Source organism: Manihot esculenta, chromosome 2, assembly GCF_001659605.2.
Source record: "Manihot esculenta cultivar AM560-2 chromosome 2, M.esculenta_v8, whole genome shotgun sequence".
Taxonomy (NCBI): Eukaryota; Viridiplantae; Streptophyta; class Magnoliopsida; order Malpighiales; family Euphorbiaceae; genus Manihot; species Manihot esculenta.
This window is the reverse complement of record NC_035162.2, coordinates 2,581,723-2,609,560: the sequence shown is the minus strand read 5'-3', so window position 1 is coordinate 2,609,560 and position 27,838 is coordinate 2,581,723. Positions and strand designations below refer to the sequence as shown.

At 35.3% G+C, this 27,838-nt stretch overlaps 5 protein-coding genes across 10 annotated transcripts; 3 read left to right on the top strand and 2 right to left on the bottom strand.

Annotated features, from left to right (window-relative positions):
* Nucleotides 1–1,024, top strand: LOC110608668 (protein LITTLE ZIPPER 2). 2 transcript variants are annotated; one of them, XM_021747946.2, is made up of 2 exons: nt 1–467; nt 559–1,024. In XM_021747946.2, exons 1-2 carry the CDS (start codon nt 364–366, stop codon nt 776–778), a joined length of 324 nt encoding a protein of 107 aa, XP_021603638.2. In that variant the 5' UTR covers nt 1–363; the 3' UTR covers nt 779–1,024. The 2 variants fall into 2 exon arrangements, with proteins under 2 accessions (XP_021603638.2, XP_021603639.2); XM_021747947.2 differs by having other exon boundaries at nt 29–467; nt 562–1,024.
* A 1,178-nt stretch (nt 1,025–2,202) lies between these two features.
* LOC110610131 (ycf49-like protein) lies at nt 2,203–9,848 on the bottom strand. 5 transcript variants are annotated; one of them, XR_006349960.1, is made up of 5 exons: nt 9,460–9,845; nt 4,793–4,871; nt 3,696–3,764; nt 2,676–2,845; nt 2,203–2,507 (listed from the first exon to the last, which is right to left on the bottom strand). XR_006349960.1 is itself a non-coding variant. In XM_043953941.1 (4 exons), the coding sequence occupies exons 1-4, from the start codon at nt 9,768–9,770 to the stop codon at nt 2,439–2,441; spliced, it is 528 nt and encodes a 175-aa protein (XP_043809876.1). In that variant the 5' UTR covers nt 9,771–9,848; the 3' UTR covers nt 2,203–2,438. The 5 variants fall into 5 exon arrangements, 4 of the variants coding, with proteins under 4 accessions (XP_043809876.1, XP_043809875.1, XP_043809877.1 ...); XM_043953941.1 differs by lacking the exon at nt 2,676–2,845 and having other exon boundaries at nt 9,460–9,848; XM_043953940.1 differs by having other exon boundaries at nt 2,203–2,845.
* A 2,634-nt stretch (nt 9,849–12,482) lies between these two features.
* On the top strand, nt 12,483–16,811 carry LOC110604999 (transmembrane protein 64). Its single transcript, XM_021743288.2, has 4 exons — nt 12,483–13,007; nt 14,241–14,477; nt 14,551–14,768; nt 16,399–16,811. Exons 1-4 carry the CDS (start codon nt 12,726–12,728, stop codon nt 16,571–16,573), a joined length of 912 nt encoding a protein of 303 aa, XP_021598980.1. The 5' UTR covers nt 12,483–12,725; the 3' UTR covers nt 16,574–16,811.
* Nucleotides 16,812–18,838: 2,027 nt separating this feature from the next.
* LOC110609341 (probable LRR receptor-like serine/threonine-protein kinase At1g12460) lies at nt 18,839–22,625 on the top strand. Its single transcript, XM_021748858.2, has 2 exons — nt 18,839–20,814; nt 20,900–22,625. The coding sequence occupies exons 1-2, from the start codon at nt 19,646–19,648 to the stop codon at nt 22,383–22,385; spliced, it is 2,655 nt and encodes an 884-aa protein (XP_021604550.2). The 5' UTR covers nt 18,839–19,645; the 3' UTR covers nt 22,386–22,625.
* Nucleotides 22,626–23,134: 509 nt separating this feature from the next.
* Nucleotides 23,135–26,362, bottom strand: LOC110609340 (probable aminotransferase ACS10). The gene is made up of 4 exons (XM_043953939.1): nt 25,670–26,362; nt 25,424–25,558; nt 24,126–24,286; nt 23,135–24,041 (listed from the first exon to the last, which is right to left on the bottom strand). Exons 1-4 carry the CDS (start codon nt 26,168–26,170, stop codon nt 23,186–23,188), a joined length of 1,653 nt encoding a protein of 550 aa, XP_043809874.1. The 5' UTR covers nt 26,171–26,362; the 3' UTR covers nt 23,135–23,185.
* Nucleotides 26,363–27,838: the final 1,476 nt, after the last annotated feature.

Here is a 27,838-nt window from a genome sequence, read left to right as displayed (position 1 = left end):
ATTCCATTTCCTTATTGGTTTATTGATCTTTCAGCAATATGCAGCAGAAGAGAGAGAGGGGATTAAGCATAAATGTATGGAAACTTCCGCTCCGCTTAGGCTCCTTTTTTTTTTGGGGGTTTCTTCATTGTTCATCGATCAATATGGGGTTGCTTCTATCAGCAATCATGAGTCCAAATGCCATCATTACCATAGAGGAGAATCCATCTCTCTCTCTCTCTCTTATAGCGCATACCCACCAGCCCACCACATGGATAATAGCACATCTATATTTATAGCAACTTCCACATCCCACTCTCCTCCCAATTCTCACTCCTTCTTTTACCCTAATTCTTGTAGAACAACGAGCGACACTCTAAGAACATGTGTATGAACAGAGTAGAAAAGTTCCCATCTCCTCCTTCCTTCCCTGCAAAGAGAAAGCAACGATCAAAGAAACCTAAGGTTCAAGTTCTTGGACTTTCCAGGTACACAGAATTTAACTCCTTATACACAATATATATATAGATTCCAGTTCATATATATTATTATGCTGATGGTTTTGTATATATATGAAAGCAGGAGAGGTTGCCAAAAAGAGGAAGGCGAGGATATGGAGCTAAAGAACTTGAAGCTGTATTTGGAGAACCAAAGTATTGTTGAAGAGAACGAGAAGTTGAGGAAGAAAGCAAATCTTTTGCACCAAGAAAACTTAGCTTTAATGTCTGAATTTGAAAAGAAATTCCCTCATTTGGATCGCTTCTCCACCACCCTTTCTCTTCTACATAATAAACACTAATATTTATGAGAGAAGGCAGATTAAAAAAAGAGAGAGAGAGAGACTATCTTCACTCTTTAATTTCTTGGTTTTTTTAAAAATATATCTTCTTCTTCTTGTTGTTCTTCTTCTGATGAATTATGTTAATAAGATGTAATGGGCTTGTTAGAAGTAGATGTTGCTATTATTATGATGGTAAATGATGATGAAATATTTGTACACCAACTAAATATCAATTAAATGATTCTCTCTATTTTAATTTTGGAAGTTGATGTATCAACCAGATGCTTTAATTAATAATGATTCTGGTATTTCCTTAGATTTGAAGACTGAGAATGAGAAAAGAAAAACCAAAGGGATATGCTTCGTATACATGTATTTTCAGCAATAGCATCTAATTAATTATGTACATACTCTGATAATAAATTCAAATTTCAATTGTAGACTTAGGTAAAAATTAATTAATTTCATTATAGTTGTATTACGGCTAGAAAATACATTCAAATTTCAAATATAAACTTATAAAAAAAATTAATTTATTCCTACAAATAAATTGAGCATATTTATTTAATCTATATACCATATGATGGTTCTTGTATTTTCCTTCTTATCGTTTGCCTTTGCCTCAAGGAAAATACAGTGGAAGCTGAAGCAATATGTGAAAAGGATTTTATTTTTTGGTAAGGGATTTCATTTATATATAGAGAGAGATTTTTCCCATTTCCATTAGCATATGGTGGATATTAATTTTAATTGGATTTTAAACTCTTAACTACGTATGAGGTAACACACCATAGGGTTCCCCAACAGTGCAATTTTAATGCAAACTTGCTAAGTCCATGTTCGGAAAAGCGAATAAGGTAGGAATATGATGATCATCCTTGACCTTGAGAGCACCCCCCCCCAAATTCCATAGCTAGGGTTTCAGGTAAGCTATAAAAGTATTGGATCCACCTTCAAGCATTGAGGGCCTATGAGTCCTTAGATAAGGTTAGAGATAAGATTTCGAATAAGAATAAGCATGCCTTATGAATTCTGTTATCCTTAATGATTATTGTTAATATCTCTTTTTCAATACCCATGAAAAGGGTTTGAAATTCAGCCCTCCCAAGTTTTTAAATTAGCCGTAAGCGATGATGATCTCGTTTCTTCTTCTCTGTTATCTGTCTTTTTATCACGTCAAAAGCTCATAATGGCAACTTGGAAACCTGCACCGCCATCCTTGTAGGGGAAGTTCAAGGATGCTTCCGGCTCTTTCTTTGGGTCTAATGAGATGCATCAGTAGCTAGCATATCAGTCAAAAAGCAATTTCATTTAAAATTGGAATCGTCTTAGTATAATAAGTTAAATAAGAAACACAGCTATACAAACTATAAAGTCTGCAGTTGCGGCAATCCTCCATTAGTTCATCAAAACATTTGAATAGAAAATGTAGATTAATCAAGTAGAAAGGCTCAAGTCAATCCCACTTGATTGAAAAAACCACATACCGTCATGATTGATCTCCAGTACATTAGATACAACTAAAATAAACTGGCATTTTGACTGAGAGGCTCCCCCCCCCAAGCTATTCTACAGTTAGCGCAGGGCAGAATTACACCTTCCCATAATTACATTGTAAAGATTAAATTATAATAATAATAACAAGAAGAAGAAGAAGTCAATTAAATTTCATCCAAGTCTAGCTAACTCTCAGAACCCACATTTTGTTCTCAATTGTGAAGCTTCCTGCAATGGTAAATCCCATTTCCTGAAAGCAGGCAGGTAAAATGTTTTGAATATATCTATAAGTGCACCACACATACACACTCCATTACATTTATGTATATTCACGTATGTACACATGTAAATTTGTGTGTTGCTCCATGTAATATCAGCAGTTCCAGTTTTTGCTAGAGCTCTACTAGGGGAGCCTTACCTTGCAATTAAACAACGATATGGTATTTTCAGGTACAGTGTGGCATACTGAGTTGGAAACTCTCAAAGATTCTTGGGACGTTCCTCAGTTGATTTGTATATTCGGAATGCAGCAATGCACATTGTGGCATTACCTATTACTGTCAATGCTGCTTGAAGAGCCACCAACACCTACAACTCACACCAAAACACTCTAGATTCGGTTCAACTGTGGTTGATTTTTAGATTAAAATTAGGGGAAGGGCTAAAGAGTACCACTGCCACGGTGCCTCTAAAACTTGTAACTGTGGTCTTTCATGTGTAGATAGATTATGCAATTCAATAAGTACCTTTCAAATAAACTAAATGGGATAGGAGATGCCCTAGAAGTATGATGACAGAATGAGCTCCTTTTCTATAGCATGCAAGGCACTTAGGATATACAAATGGGTATGGTTTCTGATCCACTCTGCAGAGTGCACTCAAACCATTCATAAATAAGTATGGTTAGGTTGGTCATGAAGAAATATTACTCAAGCAAGACAAGTGGTTGTATTAGTCTAAAAACAGCCTGGCATAGCATTAGTGGCCTGGCCCCTTGGCCCAAAAATGGACATAAATAGCACTTGTACCATGGCAAATATTAAATATTGGGAATGAAATTCGTTTTATTATCAACAATCCAGGAAACAGCCGTTCCAACTACATATAATCATGTACAACTTTTAGCAGAACGTTAACATTGTCTTCATGAAACATTACACGATTATGGAGTTTTTTTTTTTTTCCAATAATCTAGAAAATTACAGTTGTTAGACTATACAACGATAGCAATGTCCAAACCCAAAGTTCACGTTCTCAGTGTCATATTCGAGCTATCCACAACATGCTTATGCATCATGACTGAAACTAAACTTTCGTTTAATTAGTTAATGTATCGGTCATTTCTTGTATTCCAACCAATTTATTTCATTTATAATACGTGTCACTATGAAACACAAAATATTTTTTTTTCACAATATAAAGGTAGAACCATTCTTACCTCTAGAGATTCAGAATTATAAAAGAAATGCCAAGTGCATGCACAAAATGCTCCACCAAGCAGAGGTACCTACTTTAGGGGGGGGGGGGGGGGGGGTACAAAGAAAGTGAGAATCAGAAAGCTTTTGATCATAACAATAATGCAAAAATTATGGACCTAAAATAGGATATGTTTTGCATGTAGTTAAATCAAAAGCCCAAATGAACAGACTGACCATACTATACTAAGTTATGTATCACATAGTAATACCAAAACTAGATAAGGAAATTCTTCTTTAATTTTCGAGCTCTCCAGATTCTTTACCCATCTCAATACTAAATACATTAGAGAAACGTACAAGAAATCCGAGGGCAATCAGATTCAGGAATCAGTTTTGAGACACAAAGAAACCGAGGTACAGCATTAGAAAAACATAGAATTGCTACTACTAAAAAAATATGCAGCTCAACAAATCATTACACATAAACATATTAACAGAAGAAACGCCTAATGGATTGAAGCAATCAATTATGATTTGCACGACTGTTGAATTCATCAAATGTTTTTTCGCTTACCATAGCAATATTTATAGAACGTTTCTATAGGTGCTTGCCAATAAATCAATTACATAAACTGCATAAAGAAATCCATCAACTTATGAAGAGCCAATGAGATGAAGTTTTTGCAAAATCCAGCGTACTCTTGGTTATTGAATTATCCAAATCTATCATTCACCCCTACAAACTCTACCTATAGATTGACCTGGCTAGGAGCCAGACCAGAACCAGAACTGGTCAAAATGGTTTTTGTTTGGGGATTTTAGGGGCTGGTGAACCAGAACCAGCTCGTGCCCAGACCTACCTATAGTGACTTGGCACAATGAATGCCTTGACCTAGCATAAGAAAGCAATTCAAGAAACCATCAATTTTATACCATTCACGGTCTAGCAATACACACGTAAATAATATTGTATCGGCAGTGAATTTGTTGACTATGCAAACATATTCTGAATAAATTTACAGAAGCATCACCACTGTGTAAAATTTAATCAAAAGATGACTCAAATAATCCAATTATCTAAACCATGACCTAAAATTTACAATACTCAGCAACTCACCATACCCCAAGAGAGTCCCTTCCAAGATTCAAGCCCAGATTTCTCCCCATATTGCCACACCAAAGCCATTGCTGCAATCCTGTTCAGCAAACACTTCGCTATTAAAATATTTATAGTGTATTTGGATGGGCTGAAGGGGAGTTTTATAAAATAAAGTAAATTAACGGAAGATAAAGCATCAAAATCTTCCCAAAATTCCAATTTAGTGGATTGGAAAAAGTGATATTTGGAGATTTTGAAACACAAAAACCTTAGTGTTGAGTTGTATGTATTAGTTTAATGCTTCATTGTTAGTTTACTGTTGTAATAAGCAGCTGTTATGTTTTGCATTAATTGTTAAGGTCTTTCATATAATTTTTAGTTTGGCTTTGTAATAGGCACATGCTTTACTCGTGACTTGCTTTTGGATATAAAAGCAAGAACTAAGAGGCTTCCAGACACTTCTTGTAACTTTACAATTAGAGAAATAAAGTTCAAGATGTTTTTTTCTCTTCTCTCTCTATCTCACTTCGTACATGGTATCAGAACTAGGGTTTGAGCCTTCAGTGCCGCACCGTCCCTTGCATGCAAGCGAATATGAGAGTTCTCGAGTGATCAGATGATGACGAAACGAGACAATAGTAGTAAGCAACAAATATCAACGGCGGTGCTGGAAAAGGGACAAACCATGGTTCAAGGAATGAGAGAGCTACAAGTAGTGGAAAAGATGTGATTTCATGGTCATATCTTGGACCCTTAACTCCACGTCCAAAGAGTTGGTGGATGGCTTCGTCTACACTGCCTTAGCCAGAGATCTCTGGCTAGAGATCTGTGAAAGATTTGGTGAGTGCAACAGTCTTATGATCTATGAGTTGTATCGAAACTTTTCTCTTATATTCCAAGAGAATGCTTCTATCTCCGTCTACTTTACTAAGTTAAAGAGATTTTGGGATGAGCTTAGCTCTATGGAAACTCTCCCTACTTGCACATGTGGGGCTTCTAGAGCTATTGCGGAAATAACAAATATAAACAAGCTTATACAGTTTTTAATGGATTTGAATGAGTTTTTTGAATCTGTAAGAGATCAGATACTGGGAATGGATTCTTTACTAATAGTAAACAAAGCTTATTCAAAGGTTGTTAAATTTGAATCTCAAAGAGAGATACTGGGAGCCATGAATGATAATTCTGAGTCCCTTGTGTTGTTCAATAAGACATACTCTCAAACCCAAATAAGATCAAGAAGGTTAGACATAAAAAAGGGATGCTGCAGTTTCTGTAACATGGATGGGCACATACGGGAAGTATGTTTCAAACTAATTGGTTACCCTGATTGGATTAAAACAAAGAACAAAACTGGCACACTGCCAGTTAAGGGATATAAAAACACCAGAATGGTGGCAACTACAGAGGGAGCTAACATTTATGAACTACCCTGACACCACAACCAGAATTAATGAACTAACATCTATGTTATGTTCATTAAAGCAAGAAGTTACTCAACTTGTGAAAGGCAAGGGCGTTCAAACTACAAGTTTCTCAGTTGAACCAGACTCTCATTTCATGGATTTTGCTGGTAAGTCCAATGCTATCAAAATTTGCTATGCAAAATTATATAATGATATTAGTTGGATTCTAGACACTGAAGCCACAAATCACATGTGCTCAAATAAAGTTTTGTTTACTTCCTTGCACCCTCTGCATAAACATGTATCTGTTTGCTTTCCAAATGGGAACATAAACATGTACCTGTCATGCCTATAGCTCTTTACTCACCAGTAAAGTCATCATTCACCAAAGATCATGTCCATATACTCCACATCAGAATGGAGTTGTGGAAAGGAAACATAGACTCATTCTTGACACTGTTAGACTCATGTCCCTACACAGCTCTAGTCAGAGTGCATTCTGACTGCCACCTATCTTATAAACAAAATGCCCATGCAACAGTTTAACTGGACCACACCTTATGAGAGACTTTATAGAATCTTAACTTATTACTCACACCTCAGAAAATTTGAGTGTCTTTGCTTTGCCACTACTATGGGCACCCATAAGGATAAATTCCAAGAAAGAGCCATAAAGGCAGTGCTGGATAGTTATGCAAGCACACACAAGACTTATAAGCTGTATAATCTCATTGATAAGTCCATCTTCATCAATAGGGATGCCATCTTTCATGAAAATATTTTTCCCTTTCAAAACAATAATAATATTGAGAGTTCTGTTCTTCCCATACCTGAATGTACTAATTCTCAACCTTGCAAATCCAGTCCCACAAGTGACAGCTTTCAGGAATCTTCTTTCCCTAGAAGGTCTCAAAGACATAGATAGCCTCCTATTTGGATGCAGACTATGTCAATCCTCTGCACGCATCCTCCCTTTCTTTATGTCCTTCTTATAGCTCTTATATTTGTAATGTCAACAAGGTCCATGAATCTTGTACTTATGCTAAGACTTTCAAGGATGCGGGTTGAGGCTATAAAACAGGAGCTTCAAACCTTGGAAAATAACAATACTTAGACCCTTACTATTTTGCCTAAGAAAAAAAAGGCAATAGATTGTAGATAGATATATAAAGTGAAATTTAAACCCAATGGAGATGTTGATAGATACAAAACTCGTTTGGTTGTCAAAGGCTACAACCAAATAGAGGGCTTAGATTATGAAGATAGGTTCTCTCCTGTGGCCAAACTTACCACAGTGAGAATCTTCATTGCCTTTGCTACTACTAGACAGTGGCCAATCTTTCAATTAGATATAAATAATGCTTTTTTGCATAGACATTTGAATGAAGAGGTATACATGATACCTCCTAAGAGCTATTACAAAGTTCAATATGGGCAAATCTATTTACTTCAAAGATCTCTGTATAGGCTTAAATAGGCCTCTAAGCAATGGAATATTAAGTTTACTATCTTTCTTAAAACTTTGGGCTTTATACAATCCTCACATGATCATTGTCTCTCTATACAACATACTGATACTCTATTTTTGGCTCTGCTACTATATGTTGATGATGTTATATTGACTGAAAATTTTGTTGATGCCATTAATAAGCGCTTGCACTCAAAGTTTACTATTAAAGATTTAGGACCTATGAAATATTTCTTGGGTCTGGAGGTAGCCGGATCTTCACATGCCACTGTTTTCAGTCAAGCAAAATTTGTTTCAGATGTGCTTAAAGATTAGGCATGTTTTATGGTAAACCAGCATCATCTCCTTTACCACAAGATTTACATTTGACTCCTGACTCTGGAGAGTCTCTAACTGAATCTAATATGTACAGGAGGCTGCTTGGCAGACTTTCCTTAAATTTAACAAGGCCTGATATATACTATGTTGTGCAGCACTTGAATCAGTTTATGAGCATGCGCAGAAAGCCTCATTAAGAGACTGCTTTACATGTGCTTCGATATCTTAAGGGGTCCTTGCACTAGGGACTCTATTTTCCTGTAACCTCTGATTTATCTCTCAATGCATATTGTGATTCTGATTGGACAGTTTGCCCATATTCACATAAATCCTTATTTGGTTAATGCATTTTCTTGGGGCCTTGTCTCATATCTTAGAAAACAAAGAAACAGACTACTGTTTCTAAATCTTCTACTGAGGCAGAGTACGTGGTATGGCTAACACAGTCTGTGAACTTCTCTGGATTAGCTATATTCTTCAGGATTTGCAGGTCTCTGTTCAGTTGCCTATATCCCTTTATTTTGACAACAAGGCAGCTATGCATATTGATGCTAATCCAGTGTTTCGTGAATGCACTAAACATATAGAAATCAACTGCCATATTGTGCGATATTAGCTCCAACGGAGATTTATTTTCCCCGATCATCTTCCTACACAAGATCAACCGACATACCTTTTCACCAAAGTGTTATCAGCTCGCCACAGCTGTCTATCCCACAAGTTGAATCTCTTGGCTTTACCGACTTCATCTTGAGGAGGAGGTTTTGAGTTGTATGTATTAGTTTAATGCTTCATTGTTAGTTTATTGTTGTAATAAGCAGCTGTTATGTTTTGCATTAGTTGTTAGGGTCTTTTTTGTAATTTTTAGTTTGGCCTTGTAATAGACACATGCTTTACTAGTGACTTGCTTTTGGATATGAAAGCAAGAACTAAGGCTTCTAGACAATTCTTGTAACGTTACAATCAGAGAAATAAAGTTCAAGATGTTTTTTTCCTTCTCTCTCTCACTTCGTACACTTAGTTTACTTAAAAGACTTCCCTTCCAAGCATGAATATTAGTTTAAAAGTCCCTTAATTTAATTCCCTCCAAACACAGTATTAAAATAAGGGCACAATACAAAGAAATTAAAACAAAGTGTGAAGCAGCACTGTTGCGGAGAAAGCATAGGGGAAAGGTAAAATTTTGAACATCGTATTTCTGAAAGCTTAACTTAGCCATCGACCCAAGTGTCAAATTTGGTCATTGTTTTCTCATTAACCAAATGGAAACAAAAACCAACTATTTACCTAGATTGAGTTCAATTGTTCATTTTTCAGTAAGATAAGGAATTAGTGGGTATTATGCTACCTTAATTTAATCTAAAATAAAATTTAGAAATCAATAAAAAGTCCCATATTAGATGCACCAAATGAAACCCATTATAAACATCACAAAGTAAAGACAATAATCGCCAAAAAATGACCTGAGCTGAAGTGAAGGACCGGGAACTCACCACTCAACAACACTGGAAACATGAATAGCCCAAGTAGGTAAAGATAATGCGTTGGCCGGTTCACTGAGCTGAGCCAGCAACGGTAAACTCGAAGCTGAGGCGGGTCCCGCTAAGGAGAGGGCCAAACCCGCCCCAATCATACCCGCGACAGTACCATAACTTGAAGATTTTCGTGTCACGAAACGGGTTTGAGGAGCAGCAGGAGTGCGATTCGGGAGAAGAGAGAGAGAATAGAAATGGGACTGTTTGGATTTGCAAGAGAAAATAGGATTTGCAGAGAACAAGGGAAAGGTCATTGTTGCGGTTGCCATTGGTGCTTCGCGAGCGGGCAAGATGAGGCTCTAATTTCTTCTTCAGTTAATGAACAACGACTGTTTAAATTATGGTTAGGGATGTAAAGCGCACAAAATTACGCCGTACCAATCCGAATTCGATAATCCCGTTTTATAATTTTTATTTATTATATATATATATATATATATATATTTATCAATTTTTTAATTATATTTATTTTAAATATATTAAATATTAAAAAATATTTTTAAATTTTTATGAAAATAAAATAAAATTATAATAATTAATTTATATATTATTATAATTTAAAAAAATAAATAATAATTTTAAGATAATTTTAAAAAATAAATAAAATTATAAAATAAAAAAATATATAAATTTATTTTTAAATACATTTAATTAGAATTCGATCAAATTCAATATTTAAAAATACTAAATCCATTGCAATTTTAAATTATGGTTTTACCAAACATAATGAACTTTAACGTATAAAAGGAAATTGGACGGCTGAGATCATTGAAAGAAAAAGATTAGCCATGTTTACCCTTTTTTTTCTCCCAAACCATAAGTTTACGACTTGCCGTTTCACTAATCACAATTTTTAAAATAAAAAAAAAAATCAACTGACTGAACAGCGCTTATAAATAGTTGAGAGCAAATTCGGGATGAACTCTGAGCTTAAATTTTGCTCATCATTAAATCCAATTTTTATCGAGTTATATTTTTAAAAAAACATAAGCAGTTCTGCTCATTTATAATTTTAATAAATTTTTAATTAAAATATGCTCCACTTACTTATAACTTTAGCAAATTTTATATTTAAAATAATAAATTAAAAATAAATAATTTTAGTTAAATAAATAAATATATTAAATAAATAAGTTTATCAGTGTTAATAAGTTTGTGATTGGCTTATTTATTAAAGAAATTTAAAAATTAAGTTTAAATTTTATTTGTTAGAATACAAATTAAATCAAAATCAAACTTTTTATTAAATCAAATATCAGTATTATATGCAAATTGATTGGTTCATAATTTTTACAAATATAGATTAAGGCCTCATTTTTTGGAAAATAGCTTATATTTTGAAAATATTTTTTTATAAAATAATTTAATTTTATTATTTAATTTTAATTTAAAAAATTAAAAATATATTAAAATTTTCAGAAAAATAACTTCATCTTTTAAAAAATTAAAGTTGTTTTCTTAAAATAATTTATTTTTTTTAATAAAAAACTATTTTTTGCTATTAAATGTTGTTTCTGTAAAATAAATTGAGCTAAAATGTACCAATAAAATTACCAAAAATTATGGTTGAAAATCATGTTCTCCACAGAAAGAAAAAGAGCCGAAATTTGCTTGAGTTTCCTTTCTTATAATATAATACAAGAGTCAGAAAGAAGTGAATTCGATTTGCTTAAAGCTACTTTCTGCTCAACCATCTAAAATAAGAAATTAATGCAGAAAATAACATCAGTTGGCTGCTCGGCTGGCATAACTAATATTACGCGTATGGTAAACTGGCGAAGCTGAAGCATCCCTCGTAACACATGCAACTCTAAAACAATCAATTAAGACTGGAATCCAAGATAATTTAATTTCAGATTTTATGAGAACTCTTCTCCTTTTTAGAAGCATTATTCAGAGCTTCTCACACCCATTACTATATTTATAAAAAAAGAATAAGAAAATAAAAAATAATATCATGTTGAGTAATTTCTAGCTCGTTTGCAGCATACCTATCCATTAACAAATGATCAGCCACGCAAATAAAATAATGAAAAGAGAGGAAACCAGAATAATAAGAAATGAATTTCCCCTAACGGGCCGTGCAAGCTAACGTCATGTCTTGTCCTCCCTGGCTGCCAGCTTCAATTTATGCCTGTACGTGTCATATTTTGATTGTTTAGTTTCTGCTGTGCTCAAACAATGCGTCAAGCAACACATATTTCTTAAAGCAAAATTTACAAACATAACGTGTTTGAATGCTGTCACGAAGAATCTGTCGCTTTTAAATTATTATTAAAAAAATATATTTCAATGTATTAATTAAAATGTATCAAAATTTAGTTAAACATTAAAATTGATATATATATAACATATAAATGACTGAATCTTGTAAATATAATCCTATGCATGATAAAAAAAAAGAGTGAGTCTTAATTAAAAAATAAATACATTTTATTAAATAATTATTTTTAAGTAGGTCTCATAAAAAATAACTAACAAATATTATTTATTTTCAGTAGATTACATAAAAATAACCAAATAAAGGCTTTTTATTTTTTCTTAATATATATTTACTTATATCAATATTGATTATTATATTGTTATTCTCTTTTTTTTTTTAGTGTATTGTTATTCTATTATTCTTTTTTTTGAAATAGTGTTATTCTATTATTCTATATGTAGACTTACAATAGTGCCTTAATAACGGCCGTGTCAAACAGTAATCAACTCAGTACACTGTAAACTGACTCAGCGACTTAAATACTTCCGTGTCGGCTAAGTCGCGAGAACAATCACACCCCGACTCCACGTCACCACCACATACGCTCCCGCTCCTGCTCCCGTTACGCCAAGCTTTAAAACGGGCCCTGTAAACGTCACCGTCTGGCTGCAAAAACTAAGTAATAACGATGCAAAGGGACCGACACGTCGCCGTTTAACGTGGCAGAGAGGTAAATAAGAATTAGAGCAATATTAAGTTGAGAATATTTATTAGCCAATTAAATAAGAATTTCACGAAACAGAAATCTCTGCTTTTCTATAATCGATTGCATCGGGTTTCTAAAATCTAAACTGTTCATTGATCGTCTGTTTTTCATCTACCAGTCTTCGATTCATTCATCCTCTTTCTTTCCCACAATGACTACAAGTTGAGATTGTCCGACATCTGGTTTTCTCATGAACCAAACGGAGAATTAACTTTATTTCGCTTATATTTTATCAGGGTTTTTGTTTTGATAAAGATGACTTATTACGAGGATGACAGGGTGGTGCCACAGCTGAGGACTAGAGTGGAGGCTCATAGTGATGATGAGGGTGATAGCAAAGGGGAGTTTGTCAATTTGAGAGATTGCGAGGTGGAGGAATGTGGGGTTATTGCGGCAACAGAAGGGTCTAGCTTCTGTCTCTGGAGATGGAGAGGGTCCGTTGTATGGTATTGGGTCAAGTTGGCTGTATTGTTTACTTGTTTGGGATTGTTGGCTGCTGTTTTCCTCAAATGGATTGGTCCATATTTCATGGACAAGGTTACTTTCAATCATTAATTTGTTTGTTATGCTTTTTGTAATTGAAATGATGCCTGTTTTTTATGAGTTCGTTGATTGTGCTTGTCATGGTGATTTTTGGTTTTGTCATATGCTAGTCGGTGCTTTCTGGGAAATGGGTAGGGACTTTCTCATGGATAAGATTATTTTACTTTATGAAATTTCATGATTTTGGTAACGTGTAGATGGTTTGGGTTTATTGATTGAGATTTCGTAATGCTTTAATTAACATGTTTCTAGGACTGTTGATGGTGTTTTGCATCAATGGTATGGTTTTTCTTTTTAATTTAGCCAATCTTATTCCAGTTTCTTATGTTGGAGGTTATTCCTGGTGATAGCTTGTTCCCATAAAATTATCAAACAAGGCTACTACTACTTGTCATTGGATTTTTTTTTTCCATGTAATTGTATTATGCGGATCTTGTATGAGCTGATTTCGCATGCCTTTTATTACGAGTCTCACTGAGTTGTTTTATAATTGGAAATGACGGTTGTTTTCTTAATTAAAATTTCCAGTGAAAATGTATGTTGTATGCTTTCATAGTTTGTATTTATACATTCTATGTATGTGCTGTGGCTTTAATTTGTATGTTTGCCTTCGTAGTTTCTTATGCTGGTCAGTGTTCTCCCAAAAGCCTTTATGGATAAATTTGGTTATATGATTGATTTACTTATATGCTTAGGGTTCAGTTAGGACATTCTCAGTTTTGAGATTTGTTTAATTGTGGTTGATGTTGTTATTTTTATTTTATTTTTTTCTTATTTTATTTTTATCTTTGTTAGAGTTTCAGTTTCTGTGTCTAATACCTAAGGGCATTGTATTGTGCAATTGAGACTATTGATATTCACAGGGACTTTTATTTTGAAAATTGCATCTAATAGTTGTTATTTTGATCTATGTTGTATTACTGGATATGCTTAGTTACGTCTTGGAATTGTAGCCTAAAGATTGTCAGTTCTTTTAAACCAGTCTATATACATTGCTTCAGGTCTTCTTTTCCAAATTTATGATCTTAGGCCTTTTTCTGGTGCTTTATTTCCTTATGCCCTTATGATCCGTCATAGATGCATAGACTATAGGATGTAAGCATGATTATATTGGTTAGGATGCGTGCATCAATCTAAAACCAGCAAAAGATGCTAGAAGCTTCACATCATTTGTGGCATATTCATGCATATCTAAAGCTGGTCGATTTTTGACTAATAATTTTTCAGGAGCTCATTCCTATCATTAATTGGGAGACAACAACATTTAGCACTCCAGTTCTGGCAGTTCTGCTCTTTGCTTCTGTGGCATTGTTCCCCACCCTACTTTTGCCATCTACACCTTCTATGTGGGTAGCTGGGATGACATTTGGTTATGGCTTTGGATTTCTATTAATTATATCTGCAGCAGCTGTGGGCGTATCACTTCCGTATTTCATTGGCTCACTGTTCCTTCATAAAATTCAAGTATGAATTTTTAATTATTTACACCTTCTGTAAACTTTCTGTGCCTAATGTATTTCCTAAATTCTTGATGCAGGGGTGGTTAGAAAAATATCCAAAGAAAGCTGCTGTTTTGAGAGCAGCTGGTGAAGGAAACTGGTTTCATCAGTTTCGAGCTGTAACATTAATCAGGATATCTCCATTTCCATATATTTTATACAACTATTGTGCTGTTGCCACAAATGTTAAGTATGGTCCTTACATCTTAGGATCATTAGTAGGATTGGTGCCAGAGATTTTTGTTGCAATCTACACGTAAGAACTCTGACTCTATCAAGTGCTTTTTTGCCAAAGAAACTTGCATGTGTTTCTATGTATGCCTCATAGGATTCTACCATAATAGGTCTGTAATGCTCTTCAATATAATTCGTGCAAAATTCCTAGGTTTTTTAACACATTTACTGACTTGTCACTTTTTTCCTGGGAAAAACTATAAGTCCCTTCTGGGAGATGAGGAGGATTGGATGGGTGTATTTTTCTATGGTTATGATTTACTTGAACTGTGCAGTTATATTGCTCATGTTTGAGTTGAGCATCAGTCATTATGGACACATATTCAGCAACCATATTGTTTTTGAATAAAAGAGCATGGGTTCTGTCAGATAGGCATTCCTTGTCATATGAATTCATTTAAAAATGCAATTGTGCATGTTGAAACTTTGTTGTGTATTATCTTGTTTGGTATTATGCTTTGCCCTCTCGTAATTAAAACAACTTAGGAAATGATAGATAGTTAGTTACCAAGTCTAGACTCAAAATTTAAACCACACAACACCAGGGTAACTCCAGTTAGTGACTTTAAGGTGTATCAGAAGAATGGATTGTGGAAGACAATACCCTAATGTCATTTGAAAAACCCTTGAACCTATGTCTGCCATTCTTAACTTCCTCAGATGATGAGTGCACTCCATCAATCGACTTCTTATAGATGTGAGGTTCTTGCCTTGTGATCATCATATCATATCTTTTCATCTGGTGACCACAGAACCCAACTTCTTCTCCCCGTTTCTTCAACCCTGAGGAACCCAACTTTTCAATCCCATCCTTCTTAGATCTGAGTCACACTGATGCCTTCTGAGTCACAGATTCTTGTGTTTGTGCTTTTATTCTCATATTTGACAAAGGACTACTCTTCTGTCTTTGTTTGGGTTTATTTCTGTATTGCATTCGAAGGCCTCTCTAGTCTCTCCCCCTCTCTTCTGTCGTTTTGGGATTTATGTTCTGTTTGGGTTTAGTTTTTGCATTATTTTGGTTTCCTTGTTATAATGATATTTATATGCACTTATTTCTCCTTTTGATGTGTTTGGCATGAGAGAAAATGCAAGAAAATGAGACAAAGAACAAAACATCATGTTTGGCTTGAGATAAAATGCAGGAAAACAAGAAAAAATCTGGATAACTAGAGAAAATTTTGGAACTTCAAAACCATACTGAATCAAAATAATTGGTCTGATTCTATTTGGAACCAAAACGATGGATTGTACACTCCTAGTTTCTTCCATTTTCTTCATCTTTTCCTTTCCTGAGATTACATGCTTCAATCCAACTGTAAAGCCTACTTTGGCCTAGATAACTTTCCCAGACAACTTAGGCTTGGCATTCACGTGCACATCCAACACTAGTAATTTTCACAGTAATATGTTTGAGAGCGAAGTTTGGGTAACACATGGATCATTTGATTGTCGGAATCTCCCTCTCATTTTCTTCTGAATGCACAAACTATTCAGTCAGCAGCTACCCCATTTTCCTTTCCAGTTTCTTTTCTTGTCAATCATTGGTTGAAATTCCATCAACTTACCTGACATTGATTGTTGAATATGATTCTTAAGCAAAAACTACACATATATTATTTGTTCCTGAAATCATATACTTTGATTTATTGCAGTGGTATCCTTATAGAGACATTGGCAGATGCTTCAAACGAGGGGCACTCCCTTTCAGCTCCACAAATTGTTTTCAATGTCATTGGATTCTGTGCAACAGTAGTCACCACTATTATCTTTACAATATTTGCAAAGAGGCGGCTCAAAGTATTGCAAGACGAACCACTACTGGCATAGGTTCTGAAATATAGTTTGAGACAGGGAAATGCTATGCGCTATCCTGGAATTTTCAGAATTGCGTGTTTAAGCATGATGGAGCAGATGAAGTTTTATTTTATTGAACAACTTCATCCATTGAAGGTGGTATTGCATGACAATTTCAATGATGCTATGCAGACGTTGGTGAAGAGAAGGAACGTCTAACATCATATAGACTTTACACCCATCTTGTTCATTCTTTTTTTTTTTTTTTTTTCACATTTATCACTTTTCACTTTTTGAGGTCTCCATTTCTTTCAATTGTTACTTATTTGTATATGATTGAAGTACCTGCCTTGAAAAGGTTAAATTGGATGTGCCGAAGTTGTTGCTTGTAAATGAAATTTATATATATAGTGTTATTGACTTGTGTAGTGAAATACTATTTTCAAGTATTATTCTCAAATCTCTGCTGAGCTTGTACTCTTGCCATTGTTAAACCTTTGCTAGATGTCAGCCCACATAGAACGGATGAGGCCCTGAACAACTTTACTTGTCTGATAGGTCACTTTTCTGTGGTTAGTTTCAAAAATTAACATATGGTTTGCCACTATCCTTCACTTCCCAAAATCCTCTGATGAATCTGTCAATGAAAATTATATTGCATTGAGCAGTCTTCATATGTGGAAAGGAGCATGTTAGTTTAAGACTAGGGGAGCTTTTTCTTTATATAAAAATGAATATTTAATGGTTTTTAACTAAAATTAATGTAAGAGGAATACTAGCTAGTCTTTCACTTGAATGTAATTGTCTAACATTTTTAATTTTGTTAATTGCTCTTTTATAATAAGTACTTTTTGAATAATAGAATGAAGTATTTTCATAATTACTTTATCAAATGTTTTATTATATAAAATTAATTAAAACAATAAATATAATAGTTCCATTTGGAAATACCAGGTCTGAAAAAAAGAATCTCACCTCCATTGACATATATAATAAGAGTGTTGCTTTGTACTTGTTGTTACTTGTTGTCTTACCTACAATTTCTGATTTCAGACTACAACGTATGCATATGTACATTGGCAAACCTCTCGAGTCCCAGACAAAAAGGTATGGCTCAAAATTCACTGGGTGTAGTGCTGGCCACTCAATTAATTCAAATTGCCATTTCATTTTAAAAAAAAAAAAAAAAAAACAAAGAAAAATTGTTTTAGCTCATAATCCGCTCCCGTTCACTACACGCGCGCACATGCATCAGATGTGGCATGTACACGCTCATCAAGTGCGGTTGAGAAATGGGCTGTCTCTGTAGCCGAAATTAAGTGTGTCGCAGCAGCATTGACGTTGATGTGGCAAATTAAAGAGGAAGGTTGTGATTGGGTGTTTGGGGGACCACCAATGCTCACCGTTGCTTGAATGCATTTAAGGAGTCTTCCTTTGCTTATTTATGGATCCGACCAAACACGGCATTAAGTGGGACCAGTGTAGATGATAAAGAATCAAGATGATCGGTCCTTGTTTGATGATCAACGGCCATTTATGGTTGTGAAGACTGCGTAGGACCACTTGCTTTCTATTTAAGCCCATTTACTTCCTTTTTCTTTACATTACTTAACCAAATGTATTCCCTGTTTTAGTGTAATAGTGATTGTACAATTGATGGAAATTAATAATTTGATGGATTATTAAAAATCAAAATAAATTTTATTAAAATAGAACTCCATCCTCATAATTAAAAAATTTTAATCTCACAAATTGCAAATCTCTCTTCAACAATTTCCCTTAAAAACCATGTTAAAAAACTAAAACTCAAATAAAAATTAAAAAATAAATAGCAGCAAATATCACACAAGAGAAGACATATCCAAATATTGCGCTGCTTTTTCAGAAGTGGAGAGGATTCGCTCCTCCAGCTGGAATCACTGTGTATGGAACCACTGTATTTTTGGTAAAAAAGGTTTTTTTTTTCTCTTTATTTTTTTAACACCTGTTTAATAAATCAATAATAAAAATTAGATAATAGACATCACACCTAGAATATGATTTCGAGTACTGATTGAACTATGATAAGATAAATTGGAATAATTATAATTTAATTTGGAATGAATTTAAATTTAAAAAATAAGATAAACTGTGGATTTAAATTTTATTTATAGGGTATTTATATAAATAATTAATTGATATATAAAATTAATAAAGAAACCAACGCATGTCCTCTCGAAGTCGCTCTCAAAACGGCTACAAATTACAAAGAAACTTCAATTGGATGCCATGCCCCTAGCAAAAAGCAGCCCAAGGACTCGTCAACAAGACAGACAAAAGCCAACCCACATAGGACTCTTCTTCTCTCCTACATCTTTCTTCCCCTTCTACACACTCTCTCTCGCGCGATTATGCTGAGGTGGAGACCAATGTGGTCTGGTTGGTGAGAGAGAATAAATGCATTACGATACTCACTGGCTTACGCTGGTCAGTGAACAAGACAGATTAGAGGTTTCTTTCTTAATTCTTGATAATTGCATTACATTAATGTCAGTTTTTCTTTTAATTATTATGAAGAGAAAGAGCGAGAGAGAAATGGACATGCACGTGGTTCATTTTCTGTTGGCCTTCTTGGCATCCGGAGCAGTGTATATAGAGGGACTTTTTTAAGCAGGTTATTAAATTGGCTCACCTGCTTCCTTTCCAGCCAAGGTACTGTCTGTCACCACTTCCATTCCTCATCCTCCACCATCACCATTTTCATTCCATCACTTCCTATGCTTCTCTGTTCCCTCAATTTCATTTCTTTACTCTACCCCAGAAAAGTAAAATCCCCCAAAGATCTTTCTTTCTGTGTCCATTAAACTCAAGGGTTTTTACTTTTTTTTTTTTCGTGCAAATGTGTTCCCAATTTACGACCTTTCTTCATTTTCAGTGATATCTGTGGCTCTGTTGAAAAATGCTGCTACTTGGTTATGATTGTGATTTTGTGTTTCTTACTATGAAAACTCTAAGGATCAGTTCCAGTAAAGCAGCAAGGCAACCTCCTGAAGTCTCTTTTAATTCGATCTAGCATCAATAATGCCAAACGGATAGATCCATTTATGAACACTTTGTGCAGTGAGCATGAGAAGCTTTTATCAGTGTTGTGTCTCTCATGCTCTTTTGCTCTCGATTTCTTGCTTTCTTGGATTCATTTGTACTGTTTCCCCAGCTTCGGAGCGAGAGATCTTGCTGCAGTTCAAGGCAAACATCACCATTGACCCATATAATAGCTTGGCTACCTGGGTTCCAAGTGGCAATCCTTGTGAATACAGTGGCGTGTTCTGCAATTCGCTGGGATTTGTGGAGAGAATTGTCTTATGGAAGACCAACCTATCTGGAACTTTGTCACCGGCATTATCAGGTTTGAGATCTTTGAGAATTTTGACATTGTTTGGCAATCGATTTTCGGGTAATGTCCCACAAGAATATGCGGAGCTAAGCACATTGTGGAAGATAAATTTGAGTTCTAATGCGCTGTCTGGGTCAATCCCAGAATTCATCGGTGACTTGCCCAGTATTAGGTTTCTTGATTTGTCCAGGAATGGTTATAGTGGAGATGTTCCATCAGCCTTGTTCAAGTTTTGTTACAAGACCAAGTTCGTTTCTCTTTCGCATAACAGTCTTTCCGGTACAATTCCGATTTCAATCGTGAATTGCACTAAGCTTGAAGGGTTTGATTTCTCTTTCAACAATCTCAGCGGTGAATTGCCTTCTCAAATTTGTGATATTCCTTCGTTAAAGTTTATGTCTTTGAGTAGCAATATGTTAAGAGGGAGTGTGCAGGAGCAGATTTCAAGATGCCAAGCATTGAGTTTTTTGGATCTTGGCAGCAATATGTTTTCCGGGTTGGCACCATTTGGGGTCCTTGGATTCCAAAACCTGAGTTATTTCAATATATCGTATAATGGGTTTCATGGAGAGATTCCTGATATAGGAACCTGTAGCGAAGGACTGGAAATCTTCGATGCTTCGCGTAATGATTTGGATGGAGAGATCCCATTAAGCATTACAAACTGCAAAATCCTTAAAGTTCTCAACTTGGGATTTAACAGGCTGAATGGGAGTATTCCAGGCGGGATTGCTGCACTGGAAAAACTTTGGGTGCTTAATTTGGGAGTTAATTCCATTGATGGGACTATCCCTGCTGGATTTGGAGGCGTAGAGCTGCTTCTGGTCTTGGATTTGCACAATCTTCAACTTACAGGCGAAATTCCTAAAGATATAAGCAATTGCAAGTACCTTCGTGAGCTGTGAGTCTAGTAACCATCTTGCTGTCTTTTAGATTTTATCTGCATTCTTTTGATCCAAACTTACATGTATTTGATGTTGGTGCAGGGATCTATCTGGTAATGATTTAGATGGAGAAATTCCCAATACCCTTTACAATATGACTTTCTTAGAAGTTCTTGACCTGCATCGAAACCAACTTAATGGTAGCATACCTGAGACTGTAGGAAACTTGACAAACCTCCTAGTCCTTGACCTCTCACAAAATAATATTTCTGGGACAATCCCATCTTCCCTTGAAAATTTGACAAACTTAACATCTTTTAATCTGTCATCCAACAGCCTCTATGGTCCAATTCCTTCGATACCAAAAATCCAGGCTTTTGGTCCATCTGCATTCCTTAATAATTCTGGGCTCTGTGGTCCCCCTTTGGACATTTCATGCTCGGGCACCGTCATAAATCCAAAATCCAAGAAAAACAAGGTGCTTAGCAACTCTGTAATTGTAGCAATTGTTGCTGCTGCATTGATCCTTACTGGGGTCTGCGTGGTTTCATTCATGAACATTAGAGCAAGAGGTAAGAAAATGGAGGACGAAACAATGGTTGTCGAGAGCACACCAATGGGTTCGACAGATTCCACTGTTATTATTGGGAAGTTGGTTCTGTTCAGCAAGACTTTACCCTCAAGATATGAAGACTGGGAAGCTGGAACCAAAGCTTTGCTCGACAAGGAATGTTTGGTTGGTAGTGGATCAATTGGAACCGTCTATAAAACTAACTTTGAAGGTGGGATCTCAATTGCAGTGAAGAAGCTTGAGACTCTAGGTAGGATCAGAAGTCAAGATGAATTTGAGCAAGAAATCGGACGGTTAGGTAACCTTTCACATCCAAATTTGGTTGCTTTTCAAGGTTATTACTGGTCCTCAACAATGCAGCTAATTTTGTATGAATTTGTTTCGAATGGTAATCTATATGATAATCTACATGGACTTGATTATCCAGGCACCAGTACTAGTGTCGGAAATCCGGAATTGTACTGGTCTAGGAGGTTTCAGATTGCCCTTGGAACAGCAAGGGCACTTTCTTTCCTTCACCATGATTGTAGGCCGCCAATACTCCATCTCAACATCAAATCTACTAACATACTCTTAGATGAAAATTATGAAGCCAAGTTATCTGATTATGGGTTAGGGAAGCTGCTGCCCATTTTGGACAACTATGGTTTAACCAAATTCCATAATGCAGTAGGGTATGTTGCGCCAGAGTTGGCTCAAAGTCTAAGATTGAGTGAGAAATGTGATGTGTACAGCTTTGGAGTGATTCTTTTGGAGCTAGTTACAGGGAGGAAACCAGTAGAGAGTCCATCAGCAAATGAGGTAGTTGTTTTGTGTGAATATGTTCATCGTTTATTAGAGACAGGCTCAGCTTCAGATTGCTTTGACAGAGGTTTACGAGGTTTTTCAGAGAATGAGTTGATTCAGGTTATGAAACTAGGATTGATTTGTACATCTGAGGTTCCTTCAAGAAGACCAAGCATGGCTGAGGTTGTTCAAGTCCTCGAATCCATAAGGTCTGGAGTGGAATCATCATAGTCAGCATCAAAGTCCTTTAGAGGGTGTTTTTTGGCTCATCAGTTCAGTTAACCATGTGTCGGTTTCAGTCAAAAGAACTACTCTAGTTGGAAGGTTGGCGAGTTAGACTGTGCAGAGACAATCTTGTCGCATATTAGGGAAAATAGAAAATCATTCTTTTCTATTCATTTTTGGAATTACAATTATTAAATTGTTCCTACCATTTGTAACCTTTTTCAATAAAATCATTCATTTATTGTATTTCATATGCTGACAAATATTTGTTTTTTTTTTTTTTTGGAAATAAATTAACTTAAGTTTTTGTGGTTTCTGCGTCACATAGAAGGTGAAATCTTAAGAGTGTATGACACAGAGGATGCTCTTTTCTTTCTTTGTTTTTATTTATTTATTTACTTATTTTTCCCCCTAAGCAATTTCATTGCAATCCACAGATTAAAGAGGGCAAGCTCTTTTAATTCTATACAGGATAAAGTTATAGGATTCCATTCTACGCACCCAGAAGTAACAACCTGATGAGATCTTTCACATTTGCATCGTTTAATTGCTTTTATCTGCTAGTAATTATGGAATACGGTCCATTTCAGTCTTAAATATCCAAAATTAAGAGGAGAAAGAAATATGAACATTATTTGTCTTCAGCATCAAATGGTTTGCAAAAGAAAAATACCACACTCTCATTGTCAAGGAATCTTCTATATACTTCCATTGTTCATGGCCATTATTAAACAAGCTACTGCAAGAAACTTGTCTACACCCAAAAAAATCTATGTGCAATTTAACTGTCAAATGAACTCAACAATTCAACTGCCAAATTTACATGTTTCAGCAATTTTCTGAATTCTGTCCATAACTACAGGTATGTCTCTTTCAGACAATGTGGCAAAACAGAATCTGAACCATCCAGGTTCAATACAATGACAAGAAGAACCAGGAGTTGCATTGAGCCTAGCTGTATTCAACAATTTTTCCCATAGCTCAAGCTCCCCCTTCTCACTGTAAGAGCTTATTAACCCACTCATATCAGCCCAACAGTAGAAACCTCCATTGCCTTTTGTGCACTTTATGCCCAGTTGCTTCAATCCCAATGCAAATTTAACATGCATCTTTTGCAGCCTCTCCCTATTAACCTGAATGAAATTTTGAACAAATTTCATATCCGACAGCATGGAGATAAGTAGACGCTGGGTAGGAGCTGAAATGGATGAGAACCTTGTTAACTTCTTAGCAGCAGCCAACACATTCTCATTGGAGGAGTAAATAACGCCCACCCTGAAACCTGGCAGAGACAGATCTTTTGATAGACCATATACTATATGCACTCTGTCCTGGTCTGAATCTTCTAAATCAATGAGTTCTGCCATGCTAACAAACTCTTCACATCCATGAGTGGATCTAGCATATATTTCATTAGACACTATATGGATGTTCTTCTCCCTGGCAAAGTTCAGAAGGCTATAAAGTGTTTCCCTGTTAAGCAGATTGCCCACAGGATTTGATGGGTTTGAAATTATCATCCCACGAACTTTGAGGCCACGTTTCTTTGCTTGGTTGAATGCTCGATCAAGTGCTGTTATACTTAAACTGAAGTTGTCAGTACTACGACAGGGAACAGGTATTATCTCCACCCCGGTTCGCCATTTTACATCCCTATCAAACCTGCATATTGCGTTTGAACTTCAATTTCTCACAGGATAGCAGGCTACTTGAACGTACTTCAGAAATAGACAAATCAACAATTACCCTGGGTAATATGGTGTTGGAACAAGAAATGCATTTCCAGCATCTGCTAGACAGAAGATGAGCATCTCAATTGCAGGAGTCACACCTGCTGTCAACACTATCTGTGAGGGATTGAAGGAAACTGCATTTTCCAAGATTTTAGACATAAATCCTGCCACAGCCTGCAGGGCAAGTGCATTTAGAAAAGACTAGAAACAAATACCAATCATGTGCAAGAAAGCAAGACTCCCAGCCCATTATAGTGAAACCACTGCAATTTAAACATTTAATACTATATCTATATGTAAATGCCTAAAGCATTTGATTAATGTCCAACCAGCAATTATAACTGACATAAAGCAAGGATCCCAACAGTCACAGGTAAGACTTGTAGTTTGATTGCACACCTTGTGTGCTGCAGCACATGCACAAGAGGGAGAGGGATAGGAGGTGGTAAGGCTCAAGAAACATCCAACTCCACATAAATTGTAAACAGTGAACACTAATAGCACTAAGGAAAGCAACCAATATTTAGTGGTTACGCTTGCACAAGTAATCTGCAATAAGGTAACCTTAACACATTTATCCAAGTAACTGGATAATTCACCCTATGCTAATGGTCAACCAAATTATAGACTTCTTCTGGATACATACCCTCTAAATCACATTTCATGCGGCAAACGTTTATCTTTTTAACAACATGCAGCCAGTTACCTAAGTCACATACAACGGATGGTTTCATTGTTCATGAATTTTGTATAATGAAGTCCTTTCCTTCAATTGTTAACTTCTCCTTTCTCCATGTGGTGCCATTAAACATTTACACCAACAACTCATCTCACTTGTCCATAACGGAAGGATGATTTTTACAGATAGAGAGCTTGCATAGGACATGATAACCGGTCAGGATTTAGTATCCTATTGTGTTTGTGCATAAATCCATGAACAATTTGATTTAACACGAGGGCACAAAAAGTATCACAAACTTCATTCATTAAGGGGAAAAAAAAACAAAGATTGACTATATAAACAGTTAATTCTTCAATTGATTGACTGTATAGAAAAGATTATTCAATTGATATTTCTACAAGAACACTAGAGCAGCTGCAAGCTTAAAAATGATATTGAAGTAATTCAGTCTTTCCAATTTGACAAAGTAAATATCTAAGAAAGAAAAAACAATTCCTTGCTGAATTCCGGTGAATATATAAGTGGAATCTTTTCACAGGAAAACACAACATGTTATAAATCAACTGAAACGGACTATCTTAGAAACACATTACAGTTAATAAAAAAATCAGAAATGAGTTAGTAATTACCATTTTTAACTCGGGTAATCCATCAGCAGGCTGGTAAGTAGCAATCCCACTAACATTCAACTCCTCTCCTCCACCACCCAATATTGCTGCCCTTGCATTCTCGACAAGCCACTCTTCCACCAAATCCAATGTTAACTACACGCATCCCAGAAGAAAATAAACAAAAAGGGCATAAACATAGCATCATAACACAAACAAAACGAATAAAACAACACACACTCAAGGCCAAACATAAGCTAAACTTACCTTGTTCTCGGCCAGACCGAGTTGAATAACCCCGTTCGGGTTACCCGTCTCTTCATACGGGTCCTCCATGACCTTCCTCAATCCAACATAGTCAGGCGAATCCCCACACCTCACTACCCCAATGGCCCTACTTGACACATAAGCCTTTCCGCTTGGACTTTTGGGCGAGATGAGATTCCGAGAAGTAGACCGAGAAAACCCAGAAAGTTCCGTCAGCTGCCCTTCCGACCCCGACCGAGATGGTGCCGATTGATTCTGGGAATTAGAATCATCTGAGTCAGCCTGGTCATTACGGTTGCGTTTTAAATAGAGCTGAAAGAAGTAGAAAAGAGCACAAGGTATCACTGAGCCGAAGAAAAGGCCACCTCTGCCTTGAACCACGCCTTGTAACGGTACTATAATTCTCATGGCAGTTCCTCCTCCACCACTGCGTGTGGTGGTTGGCACAGTGTCCTCGTCGGATTCGGTAGTCCGGCTCCGGAAGAACCGGGTTCGGGTCATTTCCGAAACATGAGAGTCATGGACATGCAGTTTGTTCTGCTTTATGTTTATTGGCTAAAGGAGGTCTCGGCGATGGTGCTAATGGTGGATGAGGAGGACGACGACGAAAATGGAAGTGGAGCTCTTGGCCTTGGGGTTTTTTTTCCTTTATTTTTTTTTTTCTTGTTTTTTTGGAATTTTGGGAATATTTATGTTTAATTATTAATGTAAATTTTGCAACGTAATTTTGTATGCCGTTCCTTGTTTGAGGGAAGGGATTGGCTTTGGGATCTAGTCGTTGAGATTTTTTGTATTTTCGAATTTACTTAATTACCCTTTTGTTCATTTAGTTTTTCGGTAGCCCTCCATTTTTGACAACTTGGCGCCAATCAGAAGCTATTAACATTTGTTTTGAATTTTAATTCCTACCTAAATAAATTACACTCATTCTATTTTATAATTTTTTTCACTATCTCAAAATTATTATTATTATTTTAAATTATAATAATACATAAATTAATTATTATAATCTTATTTATTGTTATTTTTAAATAATTTTTTAAAATATTTTTTAATATTTAATAAAATTTAATATATTTAAACATTAATAAAAAATTATTTTTTAATATATATGAAAAATAAAATAAATAAAAATTATGATAGAGAATAAATAAAAAAAATTAAAAATAACAATAAAAATTATGGCATATGAAAAATGTATAATTACTGTAAATTTGATTTTATGTAAAATAACTCTAACAATATTTATAATAAAATTTATATGTCCGTTATTTTAATAATATATATTTATTTTAGTAAAGTTTAACTTATATTTGAATTTTTTTATTTTTTTTTTTCGTTTCTTTGTGGGGGAGTCTTGTTTGATGCAAAGCTAAATTTTAGAGTTTTTGACTTGTTGAAATCCATACTATTTCTTAAAGCAATAGACAAAAACCTTTTATTTTTCTTCAACTTTTAGGTCAAAATTTGGTAGAGAAAATAAAGAAATTAGAAATGTCTATCTTACCTAAATGTACCAATAATAATTCTTTATAGACATATATATTATCTGTTCACTTAGTTTTAAACTAAAATATAAATATTTAATCAAAATAATAATAAAAAATAAATTTTCAATGAAAATAAACATGAGACAGATTATTTCTGTCATATTATCGTCCAAATGCGCTTCACTATTGTTGGAATTTGCCGGTGGTGGAGTTATCCAGACAAATGTTTTTGAGTTCATACGCATCCACACAATTGATTGTGGTTTTATTGTAATTTCAGACAAACTGATTAGACCATGATTCTAGCAAATGACATTGTTTTATAAATATTGATGTATGTGCCTATTCATTTGAAATCCATAGGAATCTCCAAACCCAAACCATAACATAGAAGAGAATCTGTCCACAATTGTTCCCCAACACAAAAGTCCTCCCTCTCCCCTTGCCGCTTCAAGACAACATCCCAATATTTTGTCCTTTCTTCTGTCACACCACACACCACAACAAGCTACAAAAAGCCTTACCTCCGGAAAGCCAAAGCCTTGCAATCCCAAGGACATGGCCTCAACTTCATTCATAATTTAAAAATCAGCCCAGAAACTCAAGAGGATTCATAAGGTCGGGTGCACAACTCTCCAATTGAAACTGTATGGTCATTTTCCAGTTGCTTTTTTGGTGA

Coding starts and splice junctions, on each gene's coding strand:
- LOC110608668 (XM_021747946.2), top strand. CDS start 364: ATGTGTATGAACAGAGTAGAAAAGTTCCCATCTCCTCCTTCCTTCCCT. Junction 468..558: donor CAAGTTCTTGGACTTTCCAG/GTACACAGAATT, acceptor TATATATGAAAG/CAGGAGAGGTTGCCAAAAAG.
- LOC110609340 (XM_043953939.1), bottom strand. CDS start 26,170: ATGACCCGAACCCGGTTCTTCCGGAGCCGGACTACCGAATCCGACGAG. Junction 25,559..25,669: donor TCGGTCTGGCCGAGAACAAG/GTAAGTTTAGCT, acceptor GGATGCGTGTAG/TTAACATTGGATTTGGTGGA. Junction 24,287..25,423: donor GATTACCCGAGTTAAAAATG/GTAATTACTAAC, acceptor CTTGCCCTGCAG/GCTGTGGCAGGATTTATGTC.
- LOC110604999 (XM_021743288.2), top strand. CDS start 12,726: ATGACTTATTACGAGGATGACAGGGTGGTGCCACAGCTGAGGACTAGA. Junction 13,008..14,240: donor GTCCATATTTCATGGACAAG/GTTACTTTCAAT, acceptor ATAATTTTTCAG/GAGCTCATTCCTATCATTAA. Junction 14,769..16,398: donor ATTTTTGTTGCAATCTACAC/GTAAGAACTCTG, acceptor GATTTATTGCAG/TGGTATCCTTATAGAGACAT.
- LOC110609341 (XM_021748858.2), top strand. CDS start 19,646: ATGAGAAGCTTTTATCAGTGTTGTGTCTCTCATGCTCTTTTGCTCTCG. Junction 20,815..20,899: donor TGCAAGTACCTTCGTGAGCT/GTGAGTCTAGTA, acceptor ATGTTGGTGCAG/GGATCTATCTGGTAATGATT.
- LOC110610131 (XM_043953940.1), bottom strand. CDS start 9,770: ATGGCAACCGCAACAATGACCTTTCCCTTGTTCTCTGCAAATCCTATT. Junction 4,872..9,459: donor GTTTCCAGTGTTGTTGAGTG/GTGAGTTCCCGG, acceptor TTTGCTGAACAG/GATTGCAGCAATGGCTTTGG. Junction 2,846..3,695: donor ATAATTCTGAATCTCTAGAG/GTAAGAATGGTT, acceptor TGTGAGTTGTAG/GTGTTGGTGGCTCTTCAAGC.